General features: G+C 48.7%; 1 protein-coding gene across 1 annotated transcript in view; it reads right to left on the reverse strand.

The window, feature by feature from the left end:
• AGBL4 (AGBL carboxypeptidase 4) overlaps positions 1-24,359 on the reverse strand; it is a 1,345,014-nt gene that overhangs the window by 34,625 nt on the left and 1,286,030 nt on the right. Inside the window, exons 10-11 of the mRNA XM_062190079.1 lie at positions 19,882-20,034; positions 16,907-17,069 (exon numbers count right to left, since the gene is read on the reverse strand). Of these exons, the coding sequence (XP_062046063.1) occupies positions 16,907-17,069; positions 19,882-20,034 (316 nt within the window). The remainder of the gene's footprint in view (positions 1-16,906; positions 17,070-19,881; positions 20,035-24,359) is intronic.

Genomic DNA, 24,359 nt, shown 5'->3' on the forward strand with positions numbered 1-24,359 from the left:
ACATTAAAATTTACTGTGTATGGGTGAGGTCATTTTTCCATTCAATTATTGTTTATAGCTGTTGTTTATATTCCCACTGAACTAGGGGCTCTTTGCTTTTTACTTGTTAAACGTCTTATTTGGTGAAGCATTAAGCCTTCTTACTGTTACATAAATTTAAAATAAAAATTCAAAGCTAGAAAGAGAAAAAAAAAAGGATAGGGAAGGAAAGTGGGAGGAAGAGGGAGTTGAGTTAGAGGGAGTGAGGAAGGAAATATCATATTCCTAGAATTGTGTCTACAAACGATATCAGATTTACTAAAAACTAATCAAAAATTAAAAAATAAAAATCTTAAAATTAACAATAGAAGACCTCTATTTGAACCAGTTGTTAGTATTCTATTATAGGTTATAAAAATCCTATGCATTGGTTACAGTGGACATCAGATATGCTGAACAGGGTCAGAGGTCCTCAACTCAGCATCTGTACTTGCGGTTGCTCTTTGAGTCCAATGCTTACCTGAGCCGGAGGAGATATTAGACCCTCCCGAGTTCCACCAGCCTTTTGAGAGAAGACATTATATCTTATGCATCTCTGACTCCCAGTGCCCAGCATAGGGCTCTGCACAAAGTGAGTGCTGGGAAAATATTTGTTTTGCACTTTTCCCTCTAACACTTCTATAGATAGGAAAATGAAAGCCCAGAGAGGGCAAATGAAATTACTGAGTCACACAGTGAATCTCTGATAGTCTGGATTCTAGCCCAGCTGCCCTGATTTCTAAGAAACCGGAACCTAATCCACTTTGCCTAAGGTCTTGTTTCCTGATGTAGGCTCTTGATGACTTAGTTGAAATCTAGCTTAGATCATTGATGGGTCCAGCACAGCTGAGTTGGTGCTGCTCTAAAGCCACTGAGGCAGAGGCAGTGTGATGTGGTAGCAGGACAGCAGGCTCTGGAAGCCGGCAGACGTGGCTTTGAGAATCAGCAGAAGCACTTGCTGACTGCATGACCTTGGGCTAATCCTCTAATTGCCTTGAACATTAGTTCCCCTCCCCACCACCAAGTGGGGACCATAATGCTGAGCTTTGAGAATTGTAGTTAAAGTTCATGTTAATGCATGCCATTTACCTAGAACATCTTGATCTTAGGAGGCCAATCACTTACAGTGATGTGTTTTGAGATTGTGTTCAAAGCTGGCCTGTAGCCCAGGCCACTACCTCCCGAGATCGTCTGCCCTTACCAAGACTCCTGGTCCAGGTGCCCTGCCATCCTGATATTTTAATATTCACAGTGCCAGGGCTCACTGTGGAACAGCCACTGACCATAAAGTTTGACATTTTGAAGATTAAAGTGCTTTGAATTAGTCATGAACATGTGAAGTCATTGTTCCTTGTCATCCTGCTCTGGAATCTCAAAATGACTTTGGGTAGAGCCCAGTAACTTTCCTTCAACAATCACGTCCCGGTGAAGAGGTATGGAGAGTAGTCTGGGCCAAGTGGAAACAGTCACTCAAGAAAAACAGAGCAGTGTGAGCCAGCACGCTTGGAGGGAGGGGTCTGTTCTGTCCGAGCACAGCACGGTGGTCCCCCACCTCCCCAAGGAGCAGTGGGGGCTAGAGGCTGGGATGGGGTGGATGAGGCAGGTGCAATCCTGCAGGTGGTCTGCATGTGGGCAGGGAGGAAGAGCAGGTGCTGTGACATCACAGGGTCTGGCTCTGTCCTGCACAAGTTGTGTGACCCCAAGGGAGTTGACATTTCCTCAGTTGCGAGAAAGAGTGACTCCTTCATTGGGCTGCCATGAGAATTAATAAACTAATAAAGCACGTACTGCCTGGCACCCGATAGGCACACGGCAATATTTTCCTTGTCTTGGGAGCTTCCCAACTTCCCAAGACTCGGGCATCTTCCTCAGGCTTTATTTACCTACTGTGCATTCCCGGAATCCAGGAGACACCACTTGCACATTCCATTTCCAAAGCACTTTGCCAAAAGCCAGCTGAGCCGGACACTTGCCCGTCTACTATCAGCACAATTAAGTCGGCGCAGACTGTGGTTACAGTTTCTTATGAGAACTCAAGAGAAGAATCCCTTTTGCTTTAAAACTGGCCATGTGGCTTCCTGTGTCCTTGGCAGTGTGGATGGTTCTCTGGCTAGGCAGCCTCTCGGGCTCCCGGTGGCCTCTACAGCAGATCCCCTGGGAAGTGGTCACACAGAATTGTTATGCCTAATAGTAGCTATCATCCCTTACCAGCAGACAGCTAGTACAGGTGTTCAGTACTCCACATATTAGCTCATTTAATCCTCACAAAAACCCTGGGGAACTTGTACCTTCAACAGGCATGGAGTCTGGAATCCCAAGTGCTGAAGTCACTCACCCAAAGTCACTCAGGGCTTGGAGGTGGCAGAGCTGGGATGTGAGAGCAGACCTGTATGGTTCCAGAGCCTGGGCTCCCAACCACTGAGCCACAGCAGCTCAGACCTCTAGCACGCTGGCCCTTGCCTGAGCCTGCTGCACTTGGCTGCCCTGGCTTTCTCTGTAGCTGAGTTGAGAGACACGATAAGCCCCAAGGCCAGCGTGGCACATGCAGCCCCCACCACACCTGTGTTAGTGTAGTCCAGTGTTTAGCTAGACCCCAGAGAGCTACCTGCACTGGCTTTTGGGTTTGTGCCTTTGGCTCTCATCAGGGGACAACAAGAAGCAGCCTCATGACACTGGTGCTGGCATCTGCTGAGGGAATGCACACAAGGCCTGAGGCCACCACCTCTCACTGGGCACCCAACAGGGCTCCCTGGGTGAGATGCTTCCTAAGAGCTCGGTGCTGGGAAATTGCTTTGTTGCAGCAATTTACCACAAATGCTAAATAAGCAAGCAAATCCAAACACCCGGCTCCTGGTCACACACATCCGGATGTCATGTGGGGGCTCCAGAGACGATTCCCACCTCATCCCAGCCCTTTTCTGCAGAATACACTGGGACAGAGCTGCTCCTTGACTCCCTGGCTGTGTCTTGGCTCAGCTCTCACAGCTCCTGACCAGACATTCTATCTTCCCTTGGGAAAGCAGAAGAGGGAGACAGTGAGCCCTGAAAGCTCCTTCAAGGTGAAGGTCAAGTTCCCTTTTCTGAAAGGCTCAAAAGTGGTCCTGGAATCTGCACCTGAACTGCAGTTTGAGGAGCAGCCCAGGGGTGGAGGGAAGGCAGGATTGGCAAAGAAAGAAGAGGACCAACAGGGCAAGCTGGCAGCAGGAGGGGTTCCCAGGCAGAGGAGAAAGGGAGGGGAGTGCTGAGCCCCCGCTGGGTGGGAGGTGGGAGGGAGCCCGCTAAAGCACTGACATCAGTCCTCTCTATCAGTTAAGGTGGCAGGGCACTAAGCGACTTGCTTAAGTATGTCCAAATGGAGGATCCTAATGGAGAAATTCAAATATGAATTTGAGTTGCAAAACATTCCCACTGTTTGGCTTAAGACTGGGAGCTAAGGAGGAAGACAGACAAAAAGGAGGAGAGAACAAGGGGAGACAGTGAGAGCCCTGAAGGCTGCACTGCATTAAAAGTGGAATAAAAGGACAAAGGAAAAGGAGAAATGGACGCAAAGGAGGAGAGAGAGGGAAGAGGGATGGCAGGGGCAGCGAGGAGGGATGTTCTTGCAGAGAGCAACCCAGGAGAAGTGCAGGGGATTCACGCCTCCATCCTCTGGCCCCAGCACTGGGGTCTCAGGCCAGACAAAGGACTGGCTGCCTTCCAATCTCTGTGCAGACAGGAACTCGACTGTCACAGACAGCCATGCACCCTGGGGGCCAGGAGAGGGCACTTCAACCTCAGGCAATGGCAGTGAAGCCGCAGCTGGTGTTCCCTGCAGGCAAGTGGCTGGGAGGGAGAAGCCAGATTCCTGCTCTGTTTGTGGGCTATCAGCCACATGGCCAGCACCTCTCTGATGGAGCCAGGTCTCTGCAGAACCTTGGCTGCCTCTACACACGCCCAGGGCCTCCTCTGGGCCCTGCCTCGGTGCCCACCCCTTCCCAGACCCACTTTCTCTCCTAAAGAGCAGCATACCTTCCAATTCTCCCTGTGGCCCCCCCCCCACACACACCTTCACCAAGAATCACCTTTCTTTGAATACAGAGTGAAATAATTTTAAAAATAATGTCTTATCTACCGTGCCATTTGATTGACACAATCATGCATGAGGTGGGCACCATAGGGGGAAAGGGAAACTGAGGCACAGAGCTGGAGTGTCAAGCCTCTGTGATCACAGGAAAAATAAAGATCACCAGACTTTCGGGTTCTGGAATTCCAGGATGAGGACCTGAGCATCCTAACTTGATGGTATAACACGTTCCTGCAACCCCGGCTTAACAAGGGTTTCCCTGTGTGGTTGGTAGCTGAGCTCCACACCCTGACACGGGCCACACCCTGGCCTCACTCGTGAAGCTTGTCCACAGACTGAGTCTTTACGCTGATCATTAGTGACTTTGTCTCTGTAAATTTTTTTTTCTGAATTATGCATGCGAGTACAGGTATTGGAGTCTGACTGTATCGGGATACGTGAGTACTCCAAACACGTTTTTAAGAAGATTGCTGTTTAAGCTCTGAAGAACCCCTTAAGAATCTTAAGAACCCTTCATGGAAGGTTCCATGGAGCATCCAACCCAAGCCCAGAAATGGTTCCCTCACTGCAGTACTTGGCTAGTAATAGTAACAACAGCACTAGCATTTATTGAGTGCCTACTGTGATCCAGGTAATCTATTAGGCATCCTGAGAGTATTTCTTTCTTTCTGTCCACTCGAAACAACCCTGGGAGGTAAGTTTTATGCTAATCATTCTGACAAATGGGCAAACAAGGCTCAGAGACATAGGTCAATTATTTCTGATAAACAGCAGAATGGAGACTTGTGCCCAGGTCAGCCGGGTGGCAAAGACAGTAATCTTTTTCATCCTCCTATTTAACAATGGCACCTGTTTGTGACATCTCAGCTAGGAGCTCCTCAACCACATGGTTGATTTCTTCAAGGTCAGTGTCTTTTGCAAGGGCAAGCAGAGGACTTACTATCTGAAGAAACAGGCTCCAGCTTCCCGAAGGCCATGCCCCACCTTCTGTCCATGGCGTCACCTGGACAGGCTTCCTCTGGCCAGCTCTGAGTTTCTGTGCTTGCGGAAGCTGGGGCTGCTCCTGGTTTACGATGGGACATTTGGGGATAGCATGCACTCCCCTCCTCCTGCACTTGGATGTCTTCTTTATAAAACAGAGATAATCATGCTCATCTCCCCAGGGAGTAGTGGGATCAAATGAGATGATGATATTTATGCACTGGTAAGTGCTGTTCACTTCCGGATGGCCCACCTAAGGCTTGGCACTCTGTAGGAGCCTCATAAATGCCGTCAATCTATTTGGGTTTGACCCAAAACACAAGCACCCTCTGTCTCCTCTCCTCCCCACTGACTTAAGGCAAAATCTGCATAGAGTGAGAGAGCAATGATCCTGACCCCTTCCTCCCTCTAAATTCCATTTTGCATCCTCCCAGCCACAACTCCCAGCTTCTGTCGCCCGAGATACATCAACAAGCCAAGCACGGCCACAGCCCCAGCTAAAGGCCCTTGTCTCAGACAGAGTTGGCAGCTGCCTCCTCTTATTGGCAGCACATTTATCATCTTGAGGAAATATTGACGGGTAAGAAACCCCAGACAGGCAGTGTGTCTCGGCTGGACGTGCAGCCTGAAGTGAGACTGGAGGTGCTTCAGGTCTTTCTAGAAGAAAAGGAGGGTCAGTGGTCCTGTGGAGAATGGTCCATGCCCTCAGGGGTCTGACAGAATCCTAGGTGTGAGTGTGTCCAGCACATAATAGCTGCTAAATGAAGGTGAGTTAGATCCAAATCAAAGGCTTGGAGAACAGAGAACCTTTGTCCAAACTCCTCATGTTACACACAGGATCCCAGGAACAGTAAGAATTTGCCCAACCGCACACAGCAAGTTAGCAGCAGAAACTGAGTTAATAAAGTACATGGCTCATGAACCTCACGCAACCCGCCACTAGGAGATAGCTCCAAACCTCTGGGCAGAGAGCTCAATGGGAGAAACTGGGCCTTGCTTCTCCAGAGCAAGAAGAGGATCCTTTGAGTTACTTTCAGGGCCAATCTCCCAGGGAATACAGCACTTTAAAGGTGAGAGGAGTGAGAAAGGATGCAGGAGTGACTTGGTGAGGTGGTGTGGTATGTGCTTATGGAGCTCTTGTCTGTCTCCATGACCCCATCCACCCAGCCTTCCCGTCGCCGCCACTGTGGGTGCTCTCCCTGCAACACCAGTGTGGCCGTTGATTACCAGTCCATAACCAACTGATTCCATAGCCTTCTGTGGCCTCACTGCTTTTCACTCCCCAGTTCACACCCCAGGAAGCAGAAGGAAGCACCTCTGTTAATGCCGAGTAGTAATAACCTCTAGCTCCCCAGGAGCTAGCACAGGGCCTGACACATTGCAGTTACTCAGCGAGTGCCTTGGGTTCTAGAACTTTCCTGCCATCATCTTCCACACAGAAGTCAAGAATGGAGTTGCCTCCCACTGCCCTGTGTTTTGACCTCTAAGACCACATAGAACAGAGCTACTCCTTCTGCTCCCTGACTGGTCTTTGGAGATTTGACCAATGCAAACATTTAGCCTCCAAATGTCTTCTTTCCAAGGAAGATACCCCCAATTCCTTTACCATTTCTCCAGGCCATAATTTTGAGTAAGGTATCCAACCATCTTGGTTTGTCCAGAACTGTCCTGGTTTGAGTGCTCAATGTCCCCCAAGCTCTCCAGTCTTGGGCAAATCAGGACAGTTGGTAAACCCAGCTTTGTGTTTCTTTTCTAACCTGATGCCTTGGGTCTATGCCCTATTTGATCAATGTCTAAGATAGAGTAGGGGACTGGAAATGAATGCAGAGCTCCAGAGGTTGAGGACGACAGGAAATTGTTCCCAAGTCTGCTTCTGTGCGTGCGCCCACAGCCAGCATCAGTTTTGGCAGCAGGATAGTATGTGGCGGATGAGGGGGTTGATGCACTTCCCTGCTAATCAATATTAAGCTGAGTGTCAAATAAGATTCTAAACCATTTTACTACATAGAAAACCTCATTTCCCTGTATCGTGTCTTCCTAAGTTACTTTTGATTTATTTGCTATATTCTACAGGCAGAAATTATGGGTCTGTAGAGTATAACCTGGGGAACTGGTAAAGGAATTGGTGATATCTTCCCTGGAAAGAAGACATTGGGGGGCTATATGTTTCTATTGGTCACCATTACAACAACCCCTTTGTTCTCCATATAGCCAACCCTGTCATTCCAAGTATTCAAGACACCCACCCACTCACTATCTATGATTGGCAGACAGCAGTCCCTCTCCTTGTCCTTTGGGCTGGTCACAGTTAGGCTCAAAGCAATTGGTTGGAACTTATCTTGAATAAAATCCCTCCATTTTGGGGGGCTCTCCCTGTATTTGTACAACAAGAAAATGGAAACACAAGTAATTATGCAAAAGTGTGACCATGAACACACACAGGTTCAAGTTACTTAGGAACGAGCCAAGATGGCTTCTAACTGTCAGCTAACACCCATGATCTGGAAACTGTATCACCTTTCCATATCACCGAGGTGGTTTCCATGGAGCCTGGCAGTGCTGCTCGCGAAGGCTGACAGTTAGCACTATAAAGGAACTTTACAACTTCGCAATTTGTACTTCTCTGCTGACAGTAATATTAACAGCATTTCGAATTATGGCTATAAACTTGACAACAGCAGAGAAAACCCATAGAAGCCTCATTTTGGGAGATGAGGGAGGTTGGGGGCAGGTAACAACAGAATGATTTCCCAGGCCAGGGCAAGAGGTGTTCAGAAAGCAGGGTCACACTGTTATCTGGAGGTGAGCAACAGGCGGATCCAAGGCAGGACTCACAGAGGGCAGGGAGCTCAGCCCAGCCCCACTGAGAGAGGGTCTGGGTGGGCAGGGGTCGCAAACAGGTCAATATCAGAGACAGGTGTTGCAGAGGGAGGACAGGAGGCAGAGAATAGTAAGGACTGGATGGGGAAGTCCCAGTCTTTGTTTTCAGATAAAGATCCTCATCCTCAGGAAACAGAGGGAAGCACAGTAGGGAGGAAGGGGAGACAAAAGCCCACCAGGCAGGGTGAAGAGAGCACGCACTGAGCTGGCCCAATCTGGGTTTAAATTTCCACTCTGCCACTTGGTAGCTGTGCAGCTCCGGACGTGCTATTTGAGTTTTCTGTGCTTCAGTGTCCTTGCTTGTAAAATGAAAGTGTTATACCAAAGGCCCAGGTCACACGATTCTCGGCATCTAGAAGTAAACCAGAAGCTCATACTCCATTTCTCCTTCTAATCTAAAGACGGGAGAATTAGGACTCAGAGCAGGAAGAGATCACCCCAGGCCTACATGGCGAGTTACTATCTCTACCATTGGTACTACTATTATCATTCGTTCATTCATTCATTCAGCCAGTTGACCAGCAAGCACTCAAAGTTAAAGGTCAAAATGCAGTGTGCGTCTTTAGGGTGGAGGAAATAAAATGCAGCAGACAGTGGAGTTTTGCTTTCTGTTCCCCAAACCCTCTGACGGAGGCTTGTTTGACTTCTGAATCTTAGCAAAGCTAGGTGTAGCAAACTAGAACAGGAAAGTTCCTAGGCTTCTTCAGATGCCAACCAATAGGTCAGACCTTTCTGCTTCCTAGCCTTCTGTCCACCTATAAAGTGAAGCCTCCCCAGCAAGCACAAAACTCCAGGCAGTGCCCCCCTCCCCATCACTATACCCCCACCCTGACAAGTCCTCGGAACAGCACAGATCACATACCCCTGTGACCTGCTGGCGAATCAAGTGGACCAGAGATGCTGGGTAAGGCCTGCTTCTACGTCACTCCTCATTCAGCTTTGTTCACTAAGAGCTGACCCAATGTCAGGCCAGAAGTGAAATGGTTTAAACCAAGGCCACACAGCTTTACAAAGGGAGCAAGGGGCTAAAGGCCATACTGGAGATGGGGTCTTCACTCCCAGTCCAGCACTCTTTTCACCGGTCATCAAGAGAAGCCTTCCTTGACTGGGGACACCAAGAAAATCACTTCCATCACTGTGACTTTATTATTGTGCAGAAAAATCGATTGTGAATTTGTCCAAAGTCCAGGCCTTTCTCCAGGACTTCAAGTCCACACAGCCATCTGTCTCCCAAATTTCTCCATTTGGATGTCACATGAGCCTCTCACACGCAATGTATCACACAGGGAAATCAAAACATGCCCCTCTCCTAAAGTCCCTACTGTTCCAGGCCTTCCTATGCACCATAGTGTCCAAATCAAGATGCCCAGGCGTCTTCCTTGATTTTCCCTCCACCCATATTCATACAATCAGCAACAACACTCAATCATGCCTGTTACATATTGCAACACGTCCTTAAGACAGAACTGCTTGAGTTTTGGATTCAGCTGAGACCCCACATTTCAGAGAGAGGTGTAAAACCACTGTGAAGGACTTGCAGAAGAAAACCAGAAAGGCAGTTTTGCAAATTTACCCTACCTTCACACGAGAGGGCCACTGCAAGGGTGCAGTGACCCCAACAGCAGTGAACGGAACCAGAAACAACTGTCACAGCAGATGCACTTGCCCATGTCAGCGGATCTCCAGCACCAGAAAGGAAATGCCTGAAAAAGTAGATGGGGCTTGCCCACAGCAGCTCACAAAAGGACTGGTCTGCTATGCCCTGCCTGCCCTTCTCCTCTCCCTCCTGCTGCCCAGCCTTGAGCAGTGAGCAGTAGCCTTGAGCTACTAGGAGGCATATGGGGAAAGGCTGGCAGCCACGTCAGGGAATCAGAAGGAACCAGCCTGACTCTAACCCCCTTCATCGCCACAAACAGCCTCATGATGTAGGTGGGATAGCCGAGCTAGGATGACGAGGGCTTTTACTTTGAAGAGGTCTTGATTGGATCAAACATAGTCATTGCTGAGCTGAGACTGCCTGTGACTAGGATTAATTAAAGAACTTTTAATTTCCTGGGATTGATTGGAAACTCATGGGGCCTGCCAGAGCTTTCATATCCCCAGGTCTATAATCTATATCCATTTATCTGTAAGGCCAATGGGGGACAAAAAGTAAAGTTGCTTCATAATTACACCTGTGACTACTGCTTGTTCAATGTTCCTGTTCTACATTTCACAAGGCTTTCTCCGTCTCCTCCTGATCAGGCTCTGCCTAGATTTCCTGATCACCTGCTGCTCCTGGCCTCGTGCCAGCTATCCTCCAAAACCCTGGACAAAAGCTCCTCTCTTTGGCATCTGGGCTCTCCCGTACTTCTCCCTGCGCCAGCAAGGCTACTCCATCTTCCTCTTCCCTCCCACATCGGCTTCACCACCGAGGTCTTACCTCAGTTTCTCTCCCTCCAGAAAGCTCTTCTCACTGCCCTCTTGCCAGCCTCTCTGGGTTAGCTGACTCTCATGTGTTTCCTCCACCAGCAACGCTTCCCTGTGCTGGAGCATTCTCTGCTCTGTGACATTGGGTCTCTGTCCCTCTCTCTCCCTTCAAAAAGGTCTTTGTCTTGAGGGCAGGAGCTCTTCATCTGCCCCTTTCTAGTGCCCAGTGGGTTGTGTTGAGTAGATGAGTAAACCAAGGATGGCTTCAGTGTCTCATGTTTGCGTCAGAGGACCCCACTGGAAGCCCTATAGCGAGGTCTGAATTGAGACCAATCAACTGGCTGAAGTGGAAACCTCAACATCTTCTCTTGGCCATTTCAGCCATTCCATTCCGTTCTCCTAGAGCCAGCAATTCTGATTTTAATGTGTCCCCCACTCCAGACCTGGGTGGGAAGCAGTTTTATCATGACTCAGGTCCTTGTTTGTGATATTTTTGTCATCCACTGTGTCTTAGAGCTGCTTCCCCTGGGCCTCTAACTAGAGCATAAACAAAGGCCAGTGGAGCTCTGGGTTACATTCTGATTCCAGTTCAGCCTTTCTCTCTCTCTTTAAAAATCCCTTGAACAGAGAATACTTATCACTTGGCAGGCCAGTAAAATGTAAATAGGATTTGCTGAAGAATGGTCCAAAATTCTCTGGGATTTATCATTTCACAACAACAACAAGAACAACAATGACAGGAAGGAAAGGCAAGGGAACTAAGCCTTAATGGCACCAACTCTACGCCTTGGAGATTCACACACACTCTCTGCACTCTCCCATGTAACCCTCACAGCAACCCTGTGAACCAAATAACTATCCTTACTTTACAGATAAAGAAACTGAAGTTCATGGTGGCTAGAGAACTGGGTAGGACCCTCCTGAGAATGACATAAAGCAGAACTTACCCTCAGCAGTGTGACACAGAGCTGTGTTCTTCCTACAGCATAGGCAGGCAATAGAGGCCCAGGGGCCACCAGCCGGGGCAGACTCCTCTGAGGGTCACCCTCTGTTAACTTCTGTTGAAAGCCATGGGCCTTCCTCCCAGAAAATGAGCTCTTGTAACTTGTTCTTTGCACACGTTTTAGACGGTAAATGGACTTTTCCCAAAGCTCACCCACAGACCTCTCAGTTAGCAATCTGCATTTCCCTGAGGTAGTGGAGCAGGGAAGGCACAGAACAACCAGGAGAACGAAGTGGCAGTTAGCTTAGCCTGGTCAGCTGTCCAGAACAGAGTTGATTTTTTCCCCCAATTAGATTAGAAACTCCTATGATCTGGAGAATCTTAAGACTCCTCCAATAACAGAATGAAGGACTCTTGATATCCTAAATTCATCTAGGCATGGAATTAACCATATAATTAGATTTCAGAATCAGAAAAACTTAGAATGTCAGAGCTGGAAGGGATCAGTCATGTCCACACATAACTGGACTCCACAACAACTCTGACAGGTAGCAAAGTGCCAGGAATGGAGGCTGGAGAGTTGTGAAGCCTAGCTGGAGGCCTCTCAGTCGAAGTGGTGGAGTCGGGATTTAAACCCTTGATGCTGGCTCCAGAACCAGGCCATCAGATTAAAGTCTCAGCCAACAGAAGGAAAGCCATGCAGTCTGGGAAAAGTGGGGACAGGAATGTTTGTAGGGAACCTACCAGATGCCAGGAAGCACCAGGGGGCTGCAGATGGAGGGCACTGTTTCTCACTCCCCATCACCCTACAAAGTGTGTGTGTTATGTTTGTTTTACAAATGGGAAAACAGGCTCAGGGTGTGAGGTAACCAGCCCAAGATCACACAGCTAGGTGAGCATCAGTGATGGTGTCTGTTGCTTTATTTCCCTGGTGTAGTGGAGAAGGGAAATCAGAGAACAAGACCCAGGTCATGTTCAGCTGATGCTGCTCCAGGGAGAACAACGGAACTGACAGACACACATGCTCTGGTCCATGGGGAGGCAGGCTCTACTGTGGACCTGGGAGAAACAGCACTCAGGATCCTCCACCTCTCCCAGCCCTTTCCTGACCTTATACTCACTCTGTATCCTGTGGCAAACCTGGCCCCTACTAGGAAGGGGCACCCTGGATAACAGATGTGAGAACCCCCATCATGGGAACTGCACATACCTTCACTGTGTGAACCAGTCAGCGTTCATCCTGTGGCTAAGGCCCTCAACCATGGTGCCCCCACCAATGCCCTTTGTCCCAGGAACCCCACCAACATAGCCAGTGGCCTCTTGTTCTGATGGTCAAATCTTCTTCAACATAAATGAAAGTTTCCAATGTGGGAACCAACAACCACTCACCATTTAGTTTATAGTATGCACTGAAACACATTATTTCCTTTTGCCTTATCTCGACTCAGCGGCATTAGGTATGATTAAGTCTTGTTACAGATCAAGAAACTGAGGCCCGGTGAGGCTGTGTGAGTCACCCAAGGTGGCGCATTTTGCAGGGGACTGGGCCAGGAGTAAAACTCAGATATGTCTGGATCTGCGGTCTGTTCTCTGTGCATAGCATCATGCTCTCCATGATGGTCTCTGAGTCCCATAGCGAAGATTAGGTAAGTGTGAAAGTCCTTGGCTGCGTTGTGAAGGAGAGGAAGCGGAGGCTGGAGGACTCACTGAAGGGCACTCCCTAGGATGATGCTGGTGCTCTCATCACAATCCTGGTCTCCTGACTCTCAGTCTAGAGGACACTTTCTCCCAGCCCATATTGCCGTTCCCATCAGACCATGTAATTTCTTTTTCTGATTGGGACACGGAGCCAGCAGCCAACAAAGATCACAATCTGTCTGCCTGAAGTCTCCTGTGCTATGAGAGGTTTTTTTTTTTTTTTTTTATGTATTTCAAACAGGAACCAGGTTAAATCACCCTGTGTGCACTGACTTGGCCTGAGTTTCCCTGGTCCAGTTCCAGTTTCCTCTTCTCATCCTCTGGGTGACAGAACAAGGCAGGGTGCCTCCAACCACACCATGGCCTGCTCAGCTGGTGCATGGCCTTCTCACTCACCCTTCTCCCCTACCAGTCATTAGCTCCTGCTCCTCTCTGCCACCCCATCCATTCAAGTGTCACGTTTTCTTAGCTCCACATTCTAACTATCTCATGGCATCCTAGCCTAGGCCTGAACGATGTCCCACCTGGATGGCCATCTAAGCCTCCTAACGCTTGTGCCTGTCTTCAGTCTCGGCCCCCTCCAATCTCTCCTTTCCTCTGCTGTCAGAGTGACTTTTCACTCCTACTTAAAATTCTCCTTTAGCTCTTCTTTACTGCCTTCATATTCAGGCTCAAATTCCTCACAGACTGCATTTCAGACTTACACCTTGGCTACAAAGTCCTGGACCACTTACAGCTCCTATACAATGTCCTTCCCCAACCCGACCCTCATGTCTGCAATGTTCTCCCTCCAGCAACACGTCACACATCCCAAACCAGTCTGACCAGCTTCTACTCAGTCTTAAACATCCAGCTTAGATGTGTCTTCCACTGGGAAGCCTTCCCTGGATCCCAGGACTCTCTGAGATGTCCCCTGCATCCATGTAAAGACATGTTTGTTTACTGTCACCTTGCTGGTGCCTAGAAGTTTACCTGATCTATGGCAGGCACTCAATAGATGTTTGCTAAATGAGAGTGCCCCGCAGCCTTTTGGAATTCCTCCACTGCAGAGCTTACCATACATGCTATTATCATCGTTTCTTTTCTTTTCTGTCTCCCCAGGCAGACTGAAAGCTCTGAGTCAGGATCCATACTTCCTTGTTCAGTTTTCCCCCTGGTGTATTGTATGAGCTTTGGCATGTCCTAATGATGTGTATACTCCTGATGAATAGGATTGAATTGTTAGGGGCAGAAACCTTGGGCCTGGGCTGAGGCAGGGGCACTCTCCTAAGAAACACATCTACTTCTAGCAAAAAAAAAAAAAAAAAAAAAAAAAAAAAAAGCAAGTCGGAAGCACTAAGAGAAAACAGGAGAACCCATCAAACTGGGCATCAGATAACAATGACCAACGCTGACCTCTTCTGGAGGGACTCAATGTGCGTCTCATGGTGAACAGGGCTGCAGAATGCCCTCTGGTGCACAAGCTCAAACTCTTCATCCAGGCAACTCCCTCCACCTCCTCTGCCACTGCGTTGTGGGAGAGCAAAGCAGCTTCAGTGGGAAATGAGACTCACGTGCATATTGCTGGAGCTGGGGGGTCCTGGAATAGTCATGGGACACACATCCCCAAACGTGGGGCAGGAAGGGCAGTGTGGCACACAAGAGGTGGACAGGACTTTGGAAACCACAGATCCTTTGCCTCAGAGCAGAGCCTGCTTCCTTGACCTTGCTGAGCCGGTGGCTATTCAAGCAGATTTCAAGGTGACAGTCTCAGCCTTGGAGATCTAGGGAAGGGACTCTCAGCCCTATCCTCTCTCCTGTGTTCTGCAGGGCCTGGGGTACTGCTCCACGGCCATGCCTACTTCCTGCTAGCTCCTCCCTCTGGGGCACTGTCCTTCCTCCCATGTTCCCAGCAAAGGAACTGGGTCTCCAGGTTGCAATTTGTTGGGTGGATGAATCCTAAGTAATGATGTGACCAGAAAAGATTTTTTTTTTCCCACAGAGAGTATAGTAGAAACCCCACGACACTCACCAAGCATTGAAGAAAGCCTAAAAAGAACACTTGCAGGGGCCAGTACTGTGGTGCAAGGGGTTAAGCCACCACCCAACCATCCCAGATGGACACCAGTTCCTGTCCCGGCTGCTCCACTTCTGATCCAGCTCCTTGCTAATGTATCTGGGAAAACAGTGGAGCAAGCAGCTCCTGGCTTCTGGCTTTGGCCTGGCTAGGCCCTGGCCTTTGCAACCATTTGATCTCTCTCTCTCTCTCTCTACCTCCTCCCCTCCAACTTTGCCAATCAAATAAATAAATACATCTTTTAAAAAAACACTTCCATTTCCAGGGAGGGAACACTTACATACCTAGCTGGCCCTCTGTGTCTGTGGGTTCCAAATCTGTAGGTTCTGTATCCAAGGATTCAACCAACCACAGAGAGGAATTTTTTTCCATTACACTGAATATGTACAGACTTCCTTTTGTTGTCAATGCTCACTAAACAGTTTGCTTAGCATTTACATTGCATTAGGTATTATAAATAATCTAGAGATTATGGCAAGTACACAGGAGAATGTAGTTTATATGCAAATACCACATCATTTGATAGAAGGGTCTTGAACATTTGCAGACTTTGGTATCCCCAGGGTTCCTGGAACCAGTTCCCCACTGGTACTGAGGGATATGGAGTTCATTCCACCCTTTTCCTTTCTCCTCCCTCCACTGTAATTCTTTCTCTGAGAAAAAGTGTTAGGAAAGGAGAAATGGATCAACCCAAAGACAAAAGGACAAAGGAGAGCAGAATTTTTCTCAGCCCTGACCCTGTGTCTTTAAAGTTAAAATCAACACTCAGGAAGATGGAATTTCCAGATAATCCCTAAGAAGATCAAGCAAATGAGAAAGCAACCTCTAATTTCATCATGGAGAGCTTAGGAGGTTCCACAGAAATGTTATGAGAAAACCAAGAGAAAAAAAATTGTCAAAGGAAATACAATGTCAGAGAGACAGCTGCACAGAGGGTGAGCAAGGAAAGACAAGGGAGAGGAGAGGAGAGGAGAGAAGAGAGGAGAGGAGGAGGGGAGGGGAGAGGAAGGTCGATAGAGGAGAGGAGAGGAGGGGGAGGGGAGGAGATGCAAGGAGAAGGGAAGGGGAGGGGAGAGGAGAGGGGGAGGGGAGAGGAGAGGAGAGGAGGAGGGGGAGAAGAGGAGGGGAGAGGAGAGGAAGGGAGGGGAGAAGAGGGGGAGGGGAGAGGAGAGGAGGGGTTGGGAGAGGTGAGAGGGGAGGGGAGGGAAGGGGAGGGAAAAGGAGGGGAGGGCGGGAACAGAAGCGAAGATGGGAAGGAGGGAATGAAGGGGAAACAAGAAGTAGGGAGTGGAAAACAGGACAGGTGTGGGGGAGAGAGGAGAAAAGAGGGGCCGGGGAGAAAAAGATGAGTCAGAGGAAAAATAGTGAATATGAGGAAGGGAAAGTGAGCTGGCAGGAGCACACGGAGACAGAGGAGGAAAGGAGGAACGATTCTGCCTGTTCAGGACTACAGGAGTCACGACATCAAACCGTTCCTCTGCGGTCCTGCGCGAGGTCCCCCAGCCTGCACACCGAACACGCCTTAGATGGCAGAAGACTTGCTACCCAGGGAGGGGAGAGAGGAAGGGGAGAAAGCTGCAAACCACGGCAAGCCATGGATCCAGGGGCCCGAGGGAGACTTGGGGTGTGGTGGAGGGAGGGTGTGTGTGTTCATATGGAAGTCAGAGTGGGAGCGAAGAGGACAATCCAGTGACATCACCAGCAGAACCAGCCACCTCCATCCTCCCCGCCAGAGTTTCGGCTCTTACCTGAGCTGGAGACTGAACTCCTGACCTGTCTCATACATTCTGCCAGACTTGGTACTCCTGGCCAGATGAGGGCTGGCCCAGGGATGGGTAGGGACTCTCGCCAAGGATACAGGCTTCTTCAGTGTACGGCACAGCAGCGGTGGTACCCCCGATGATGTAGCTGTAGAAGGAGACTTCTAGCGTATAGCAGTAGGAAGTGTGGTCCAGGAGTCCCCCAAGGAAGCGGCGGCCAGTTCCTGCTTTCATGGCATCCCGGTTAAAGGATGTGCTGGACTGTGAAAGCCAAGTAGACGAGAGAATCAGGGCTGGGTGCCTGACTGCTCTTGGAGCCTGAGCAACTTACACATCACCTCACGGGGGCTTGGCCTCCTCATCTGAAAAGTGGGTCCTACATCACAGGACCCAGATGAATACTGAATAAACACACGTAATTGAACGAAAGCATCCTGCAGAGTACTTGAGGCATAGTAATTGCCGTTTAATAAATATTAGTGAGGGGCCAGTGCTGTGGCACAGAGGGTTAAAGCCCTGGCCTGAAGCGCCGGCATCCCATATGGGCACCGGTTCGAGACCTGGCTGTTCCACTTCCCATCCATCTCTCTGCTATGGCCTGGGACAGCAGTAGAAGATGGCCCAAGTCCTTGGGTCCCTGCACCCGCGTGGGAGACCCGGAAGAAGCTCCTGGCTCCTGGCTTCGGATCGGTGCAGTTCCAGCCGATTGGGGAGTGAACGATCGGATGGAAGATCTCTCTCTCTGCCTCTCCTCTCTCTGTGTAACTCTGACTTTCAAGTAAAATAAATAAATCTTAGAAAAAATAAATATTAGTGGAAGTTGGAGTGGGGACAGACAGGCAGGAAAAAGTAGGAAGCAACTACATTAGGAAGATAATTAGAACTGAAATTTGGGCAGAGCTTTCAACTTTATAACCTTGTTCTCTGAGTAGTATCTTGTTCAGACTTCAGAATAAGTACCTCTTATTACCTCTCCATAGACCAGGAAGCAGAGGCTCGCAGAGGTAGAGCAAGTAAGTGATTCACGGATTTGAACCGAGGACAAGTGACTCCTGTCACCCCATCTCCCCTCTGTCAGGGAGAGCTCAACTCGTGTCCGGCATTGCAAGGACATGGGTGCCACTTCACTAGGGAGTTGGCAGCACCCATCACCGTGGACACAGGACAAGAGGCCATGGCTATTATGGGGGGTGGGAAGCCATTGTAATCCATAAACTGTACTTTGGAAATTTATATTTACTAAATAAAAAAAAAAGAGGCCATGGCTGCCTCTTCACCAGGGTGTTGGCAGCACCCATCACCGTGGACACAGGAAGTAAAGTACAAGCAGGCCAGAGTCACAAGTCCTCTACCCAAACTGTCTACCTACTGACTGCGGGAAGTTAGACAAGTCACCTGATTTGTCACAGCCTCAGTTTTCCTCATCTGTAACGTGGAAGTGATAATCACATCTCTTTCAGTCCACTGGAGGTTAGAAGTGCGTTCAAGGATAACCCAAGGAGGTCTCAGTAAGTGAATAGACTTCGGTTTGCATGAGAGAATGGGGTCATGTTCAGTAGGAGATAAGAAAAAAAGTAAAAGAGAGGAAAATAAAAACAAAAGAGACACAGAGAAAGAGTGAGAGGAACAGAAATGTGTGTATGTGTTCGTGTATTCATTTGGAAGCATAGAAAAAGACCCGAAAAACATAGAACGTCAGGTCTGAAAGGCCTTTGAAATCCATGTTGTGAAATCCAGCTCTCCCGTTTTAGAACTGGGCACTGAAGATCAGAGAAGAGACAGCGATTGCACCAGGATACAGGAACTTGACTCCAGCCCTGAGCTCTTAAGGAGGGGGCAATGCGGGAACATGATGAGAACAGGCCAGAAGGAAGGCTCCCAGCCTGTCCCCCTTTGTAGGCCCTGGAAACCTCACCCGTTGAGGATCTCTGAGACCTATGAGCCAGATTTGCAGAGGGGACTGGGACTCAGGAAGCCTCAGACTGCTCTGAGATGACAGTGGTTTAAAAAGGTCAGGGCTGGCCATCCTCTGGATACCCCTATAGAAACAAGTATGGCTGCGTCCGTGCTATGGTTGCTTGCACCAGATGCTCAACTTCCCTGGGCAGTGGCTGTCTCCCGGGCGGACAGAGGGGCCTAGACAACGTCCCAGGTCCCTTCTTGGTCCGACATTCAAAGATTCAAAGTGCATCTTACTGAGCAGAGTAATTCATCATCTCCGTCAATGCCCAGGCCTGAAGCAACGGCAGGTGAGTGTGCAGCTCATCAGCTTCAAAAATCGCTGTGACCTGTGTGTACTCCGCACTGGCCTCGTGGAAGTAACGGGCCTCAGAGCTTCAGCAGCCAAACAGAGCAAAATGTGCTGCAACTCTCTCCCAAGTCGCCATAGCCACCCTCTGAGCCCCCTCCCTCTGCTTTCAGCTGTAAGTTTCTCTACCGCCAACCCCACAGCTCCCCAGACCTCCTCACAAGCAAGGTGGGCTGGAACAGGAGCAGACTCCAGGGCTTGTCAAAGTGCTCAGTGCCCCCAGAGCAACCCATGGCTGTCCTCCCAAATGACAAACGATGCGGCAGGGTAGGGAATGATCAGCTAGCAATCACTGGCGAAGAACGGGAGTCCCAGAAAGAGCCATGGAGGCAGAGTGTGGCGGCTGCAGAACCCCGTCGGCAGACACGCTCTGCTCCAACTGGAAGAACTGGGGTGGATGGAAACAGACCTGGGCCAGGGTCTGGCGCGTGGGAGGTGCTCGGAGCCTTTCCCTCTCTGGTGAACACTGGAGTCTCATTCGCTGGTGAACCCAGCTCATCACACAGCCCCAACACCACCTTTTCAAAGCTCTCCCGCCCTGACTGGGCAGAGCTGCCTGAGGCCATGGGCTTAGCTTTTTTGCCTCTGTTTTTATCCTCCAAGCAAGCCCTGGCGCAGAGTGGGTGTTCTCATTAAGGTAAAACCGAAAGAATTGTGCAAGAAGGAAGGGAAGGAGGGGGTGAGAGGGAGCTGGGAGGGGGTGCCGATGAAGGTGGGGGCATTGAGGAGGCTGGGGCCGGCTGGGGGAGGGGGCTCTTGGCTTACGTAGGAGAAGTCCTCAGCATTCTGGCAGAGGAGCTTGGGAAAGATGGCCTGCCTCTGGAACAGCTCCTCGTCCTCGAAGATGTTGCCGTACATGAAGCCATTCATCATGGTGGAGTGGGCGTGGATGTCAATGTAAAACTCCAGGCTTGTTTTCTGTTGAGAGAGGGGGCGACGCACGAGAAGCGTGGGGCTGGAGAACTCGCCTTCAACGAACCGGACAGCATGCATGTGCGTGCGCACACACACACACAGACACACACACACACACCCATGGGTCAGCAGATTCAGCAGCCACCTGCAATGAGATGGGAGGGCTTGAGGCAGGTGGAGATCAATCCCGCCTCACTTTGACACCACCTGCACTCCAGCCCTGAGTGGCCTGCCCGGGGCACCCTCTTTAGTCTTCTGTAGAAGCAAGGTTGGTGGGTCGGGACCAGTGAACACATTCATGGCCAGATACGGCTGCAATTTACTTCTCTGATTAATGAGAACTACCTTCCACGTAACCTAAATGCACTTACTTTGAGCCTGTTTGCAGTTTGGTAATTTCTAGCTTGGGCCTGGAAATCCCCACTTTCGAGCCTCAGCTTTTTTGACTGAAAAATGGGTATTTCAGTTCCAGCCCTGGAGAGCTGCAGTGGGAACCCAACAGCAATAATCACTGTCATTCACTGCACATGACCCATGCCGGTGCCGCTCTTTACAGATGAAGCCTTGGTCACTTTTTTCTTTTTTTTTTGTGGCTACTTCCCAGTGATATGTACATATGACAGTATTTGAAAAAGATTGTGGAAACTGGAATGAATAGATACATTTATTTTTGTGCATAAAAGACTTGAAAACCATGCACATATGAGATCTTCAAGTAACTCATGGAAAATGTGGAACTCTAAGCACAGATTTTTCATAATATCCATTTCCTATGAATTTTTTGAAGATTCCTCCTATGCAAGAGGGTGGGCACTTTGTAATCTGCAAAGCTGACACTGGCTAGTCTGCCTCTTCTTGCTGTTTGCCCATTGTGCACCTTCTGGCTTGGGGCAGCATTATCTTAGAGTCTTCCCTGAAGGTAGGGGGCTGTGGAGAGCCCAGTGCCTGTAAGCGAAGGGTAGCTGTGTGTAGAGTGACTGAACAAATGATCCCTGTGAGGTTGTCCCAGACACCATAATGGACCCCCATGGAAAAGAGACATGTCCAAGCTCGTGGAACAACTGGGACTGACACCCAGGCTGCCCAACTCAACTGGTCCTCACCAGTGACCAACACTGGAAACTGCCAAGGCAAATCCTGGCCACCGTTCGATTCCCTTTTCCTAGCATGTCGTCCTGGGGAAAATGGAAAGTCCACATTTAGAGGGAATCTCCCTCCTTGGGACACTTTCAAACGAAGTTAAAACCAAATGAAATCCATGTTGCTTCTAGAATGTGGGCTTGATGACTGTCATTTCATTTGCCTCAGAGTTGGAGTGAAAAATTATGTCTTGCCGAGCTGCAGTTCTCTGGGTAGCATAAGCTGTCTTTTGAGAGATACAAGATGCACTGCTCTGTGTGATATTAAACTCATCATTTTCAGCTTTGGAGGTGGAATACACAATGATTCAACAGGAGCCCTATAAAAGTCATCTTTGCAATTTTATTTTCTTCAATTGTCTGTCTTTTCCTCTGAGCTTTTGATGAGCTGCCGAGGAAAGGAGGAGGTAGAGAGACGACTTAGGAAATGTGTGAGGAAAAACTGCGATTTATATCTCTGGATGTCAAAGCGCGAGAGGACGTTTGAAGTGATTTTCTCTGAGCCTCCTCCGATAGCCCTAAGTGGGGAGGTTGCTGGCCGAGGGCTGGCCGGCAGGGTGGTGGAGGAGCAGATCCTTCAATTTGGCTCTTCTGATACCATTTGGGTGTGGCTTTCCCTGCCCATCCTGCCACCTGGCAGCTAATGTGACTTTAACCACAGGTGAATATACTGATTGTTTCACATGATTCAAAAAATCAAAAGATCTGTGTTATTCCACAGCAACGTATCTTGCTTCTGTTCCTGTCCCCAGTCACAAATTTGGCTCCCCAGGTTTTGCCATCAGGTTCACGTGCACCCTTCTGGAGACTCGCCCCTAACGTCCTCGCCCCCTGAAAAAGGTAGTCCTCCTAACACATCACTCAGATCTGCTTTTTTCTCAGAATATCTCCTGGAAGTGAGCTACTCCATTCTTTTTCATAGCCATATATGAACCAACCTGTTCCCCATCGACAGCCACTGAAGGTGTTTCCAATCTTCTCCTGGTACAAATGGTGTCTTAGTGATGGACTTTGCACATACACCCTTTCACACATACACCATTCTATGTAGGACAAATTCCTGGAAGCAGAATGTTCGGCTACCATGGAGACTTGCAAATTTGATAAACACTGACAGAGCAACTGCAAGCGCCAGTATACTCCTATCCAACTCCAACACCTTTCTCTATTATATTGATAGTATAGGTGGAATCCAACTATTTGCCATATTGACAGGTGAACAATATCTCATATTAGTTTTCAACGGAATTTCTCTTACTCTAATTATATTTTTAATTATATGGTATCTTTTCATATGCTTAGAACGTACTTGTCGGGGGCAATTGTTAGGCTAGGAGTTAAGATGCCCACATTCCGTCATATCTGAGTACTTGGGTTTGATTCCCACCTCTGACTCCTGACTCCAGCTTCTTGCCAAAGCAGACCCTGGGGGGCAGTGGTGATGGATCAAGTAATAAATTTCTTACATCCCCATGGGAGACCCTGATTCAGTTCTTGGCTCCCAGCTCCAGCCTGGCCCATCCCTGACTGCTGTGAGCACTTGGAACATGAACCAGTGGGTGCTCTCTCCCTCTATTTCTCCATCTGTCTCTCAAATAAATTATGTTACACATCTTAAATGTATACGATAAAATATTTATAAAAACTATTCTCATTTTTTCCAATGAATTATGTGTTCATTTCCTTGGCCCATTTCAAAACTTGGGTTACTGGGCTTTTAGAAGATATGCATTAGAAACATTAGTCTTTATGTGTAGCATAAATATATTTTTGTTTCTTGTTCTTCATTACTTCTACTAGTACATTTCTCCATGCAAAAAATTTTTAAATGCTAACTTTTTACACAGATTTATAAATATTTTCCTTTGTGAGTTTTTGGTTGAATTCCTTCATTGTTTTTTCTGTTTTATTTTTATTTTAAAATATTTCAATTCAATTTCAATTTATATGGATGTACAATGTGAAATAAGTGTTAAACTTTACAATCCCTATTCTGTTTATTGAAATGTACATCTTTTCCCCACTGACTTGAAAAGACATATTTGCCCTATAAATTTCTGCATGTAGTTGGGTTTATTCTGGAGCTTTCTTTTTTAAAAGATCTTTTTAGGGGCCAGCACTGTGGCATAGCAGGTAAGGCCACTGCCTGTAGTGCTGGCATCCCACACAGGCACCGGTTCGAGTCCGGGCTGCTCTACTTCTGATCCAGCTCTCTGCAATAGCCTGGGAAAGCAGTGGAAGATGGCCCAAGTCCTTGGGCCCCTGCACCTGCATGGAAGACCCAAAGGAAGCTCCTGGCTCCTGGCTTCGGATCAGTGCAGCTCTGGCCATTGCGGCCAATTGGGGAGTGAACCAGCCGATAGAAGACCTCTCTCTCTCTCTCTGCCTCTCCTCTCTCTGTGTAACTCTGGCTTTCAAGTAAAATAAACAAATCTTTAAAAAATATTTTTAAATTTATTTGAGAGGTAGAGTTATAGAGGAGAGAGAGAAAGAGGTCTTCCATCTGCTGGTTCACTCCTGAAATGGCTGTAATGACCAGAGCTGGGCTGATCCAAAGCCAGGAACCAGGAGCTTTCTCTGAGTCTCCCATGTGGGTTCAGGGGCCCAAGCACTTGGGCCAGCTTCCACTGCTTTCCTGGGCCATAAGCAGAGACCTGGATCAGAAGAGGAACAGCTGGAACATGAACTGGTGCCTATATGGTATGCCGGTGCCACAGTAGGAGGCTTAGCTGACCAAGCCACAGCACCGGCCCCTCTGGGGCTTTCTATTCTGTTCTAATAATTTGTTTACTCATGTGTCAGTACCAATGTGCTATAATTATGTCCATTTTTAAAAAAGAGAGACAGAGGGAAAGAGAAAGAGAGAGAGAGAGAGGTCTTCCATCCACTGATTCACTCCCCAAATGGCCGCAACAGCCAGCATTGGGTCGAACCAAAGCCAGGAGCCAGGAGCTTCTTCCAGGTCTCCCACATGGGTGCAGGGGCCCAAGAACTTGGGCCATCTTCCCCTGATTTCCCAGGCCATAGCAGAGAGCTTGATCAGAAGTGGAGTGGCTAAGACTCCAAATGGAGCTCGTATGGGATGCCAGCACTATAGGTGGCAGCTTTAGCCACTTTGCCACAGCAGCGGCTCCAATTATATCCTGCTTATAACATATTTTAACATTTGTAGGCCTTGTATCATCTCAT

This window comes from Lepus europaeus, chromosome 5, assembly GCF_033115175.1.
Source record: "Lepus europaeus isolate LE1 chromosome 5, mLepTim1.pri, whole genome shotgun sequence".
Taxonomy (NCBI): domain Eukaryota; kingdom Metazoa; phylum Chordata; class Mammalia; order Lagomorpha; family Leporidae; genus Lepus; species Lepus europaeus.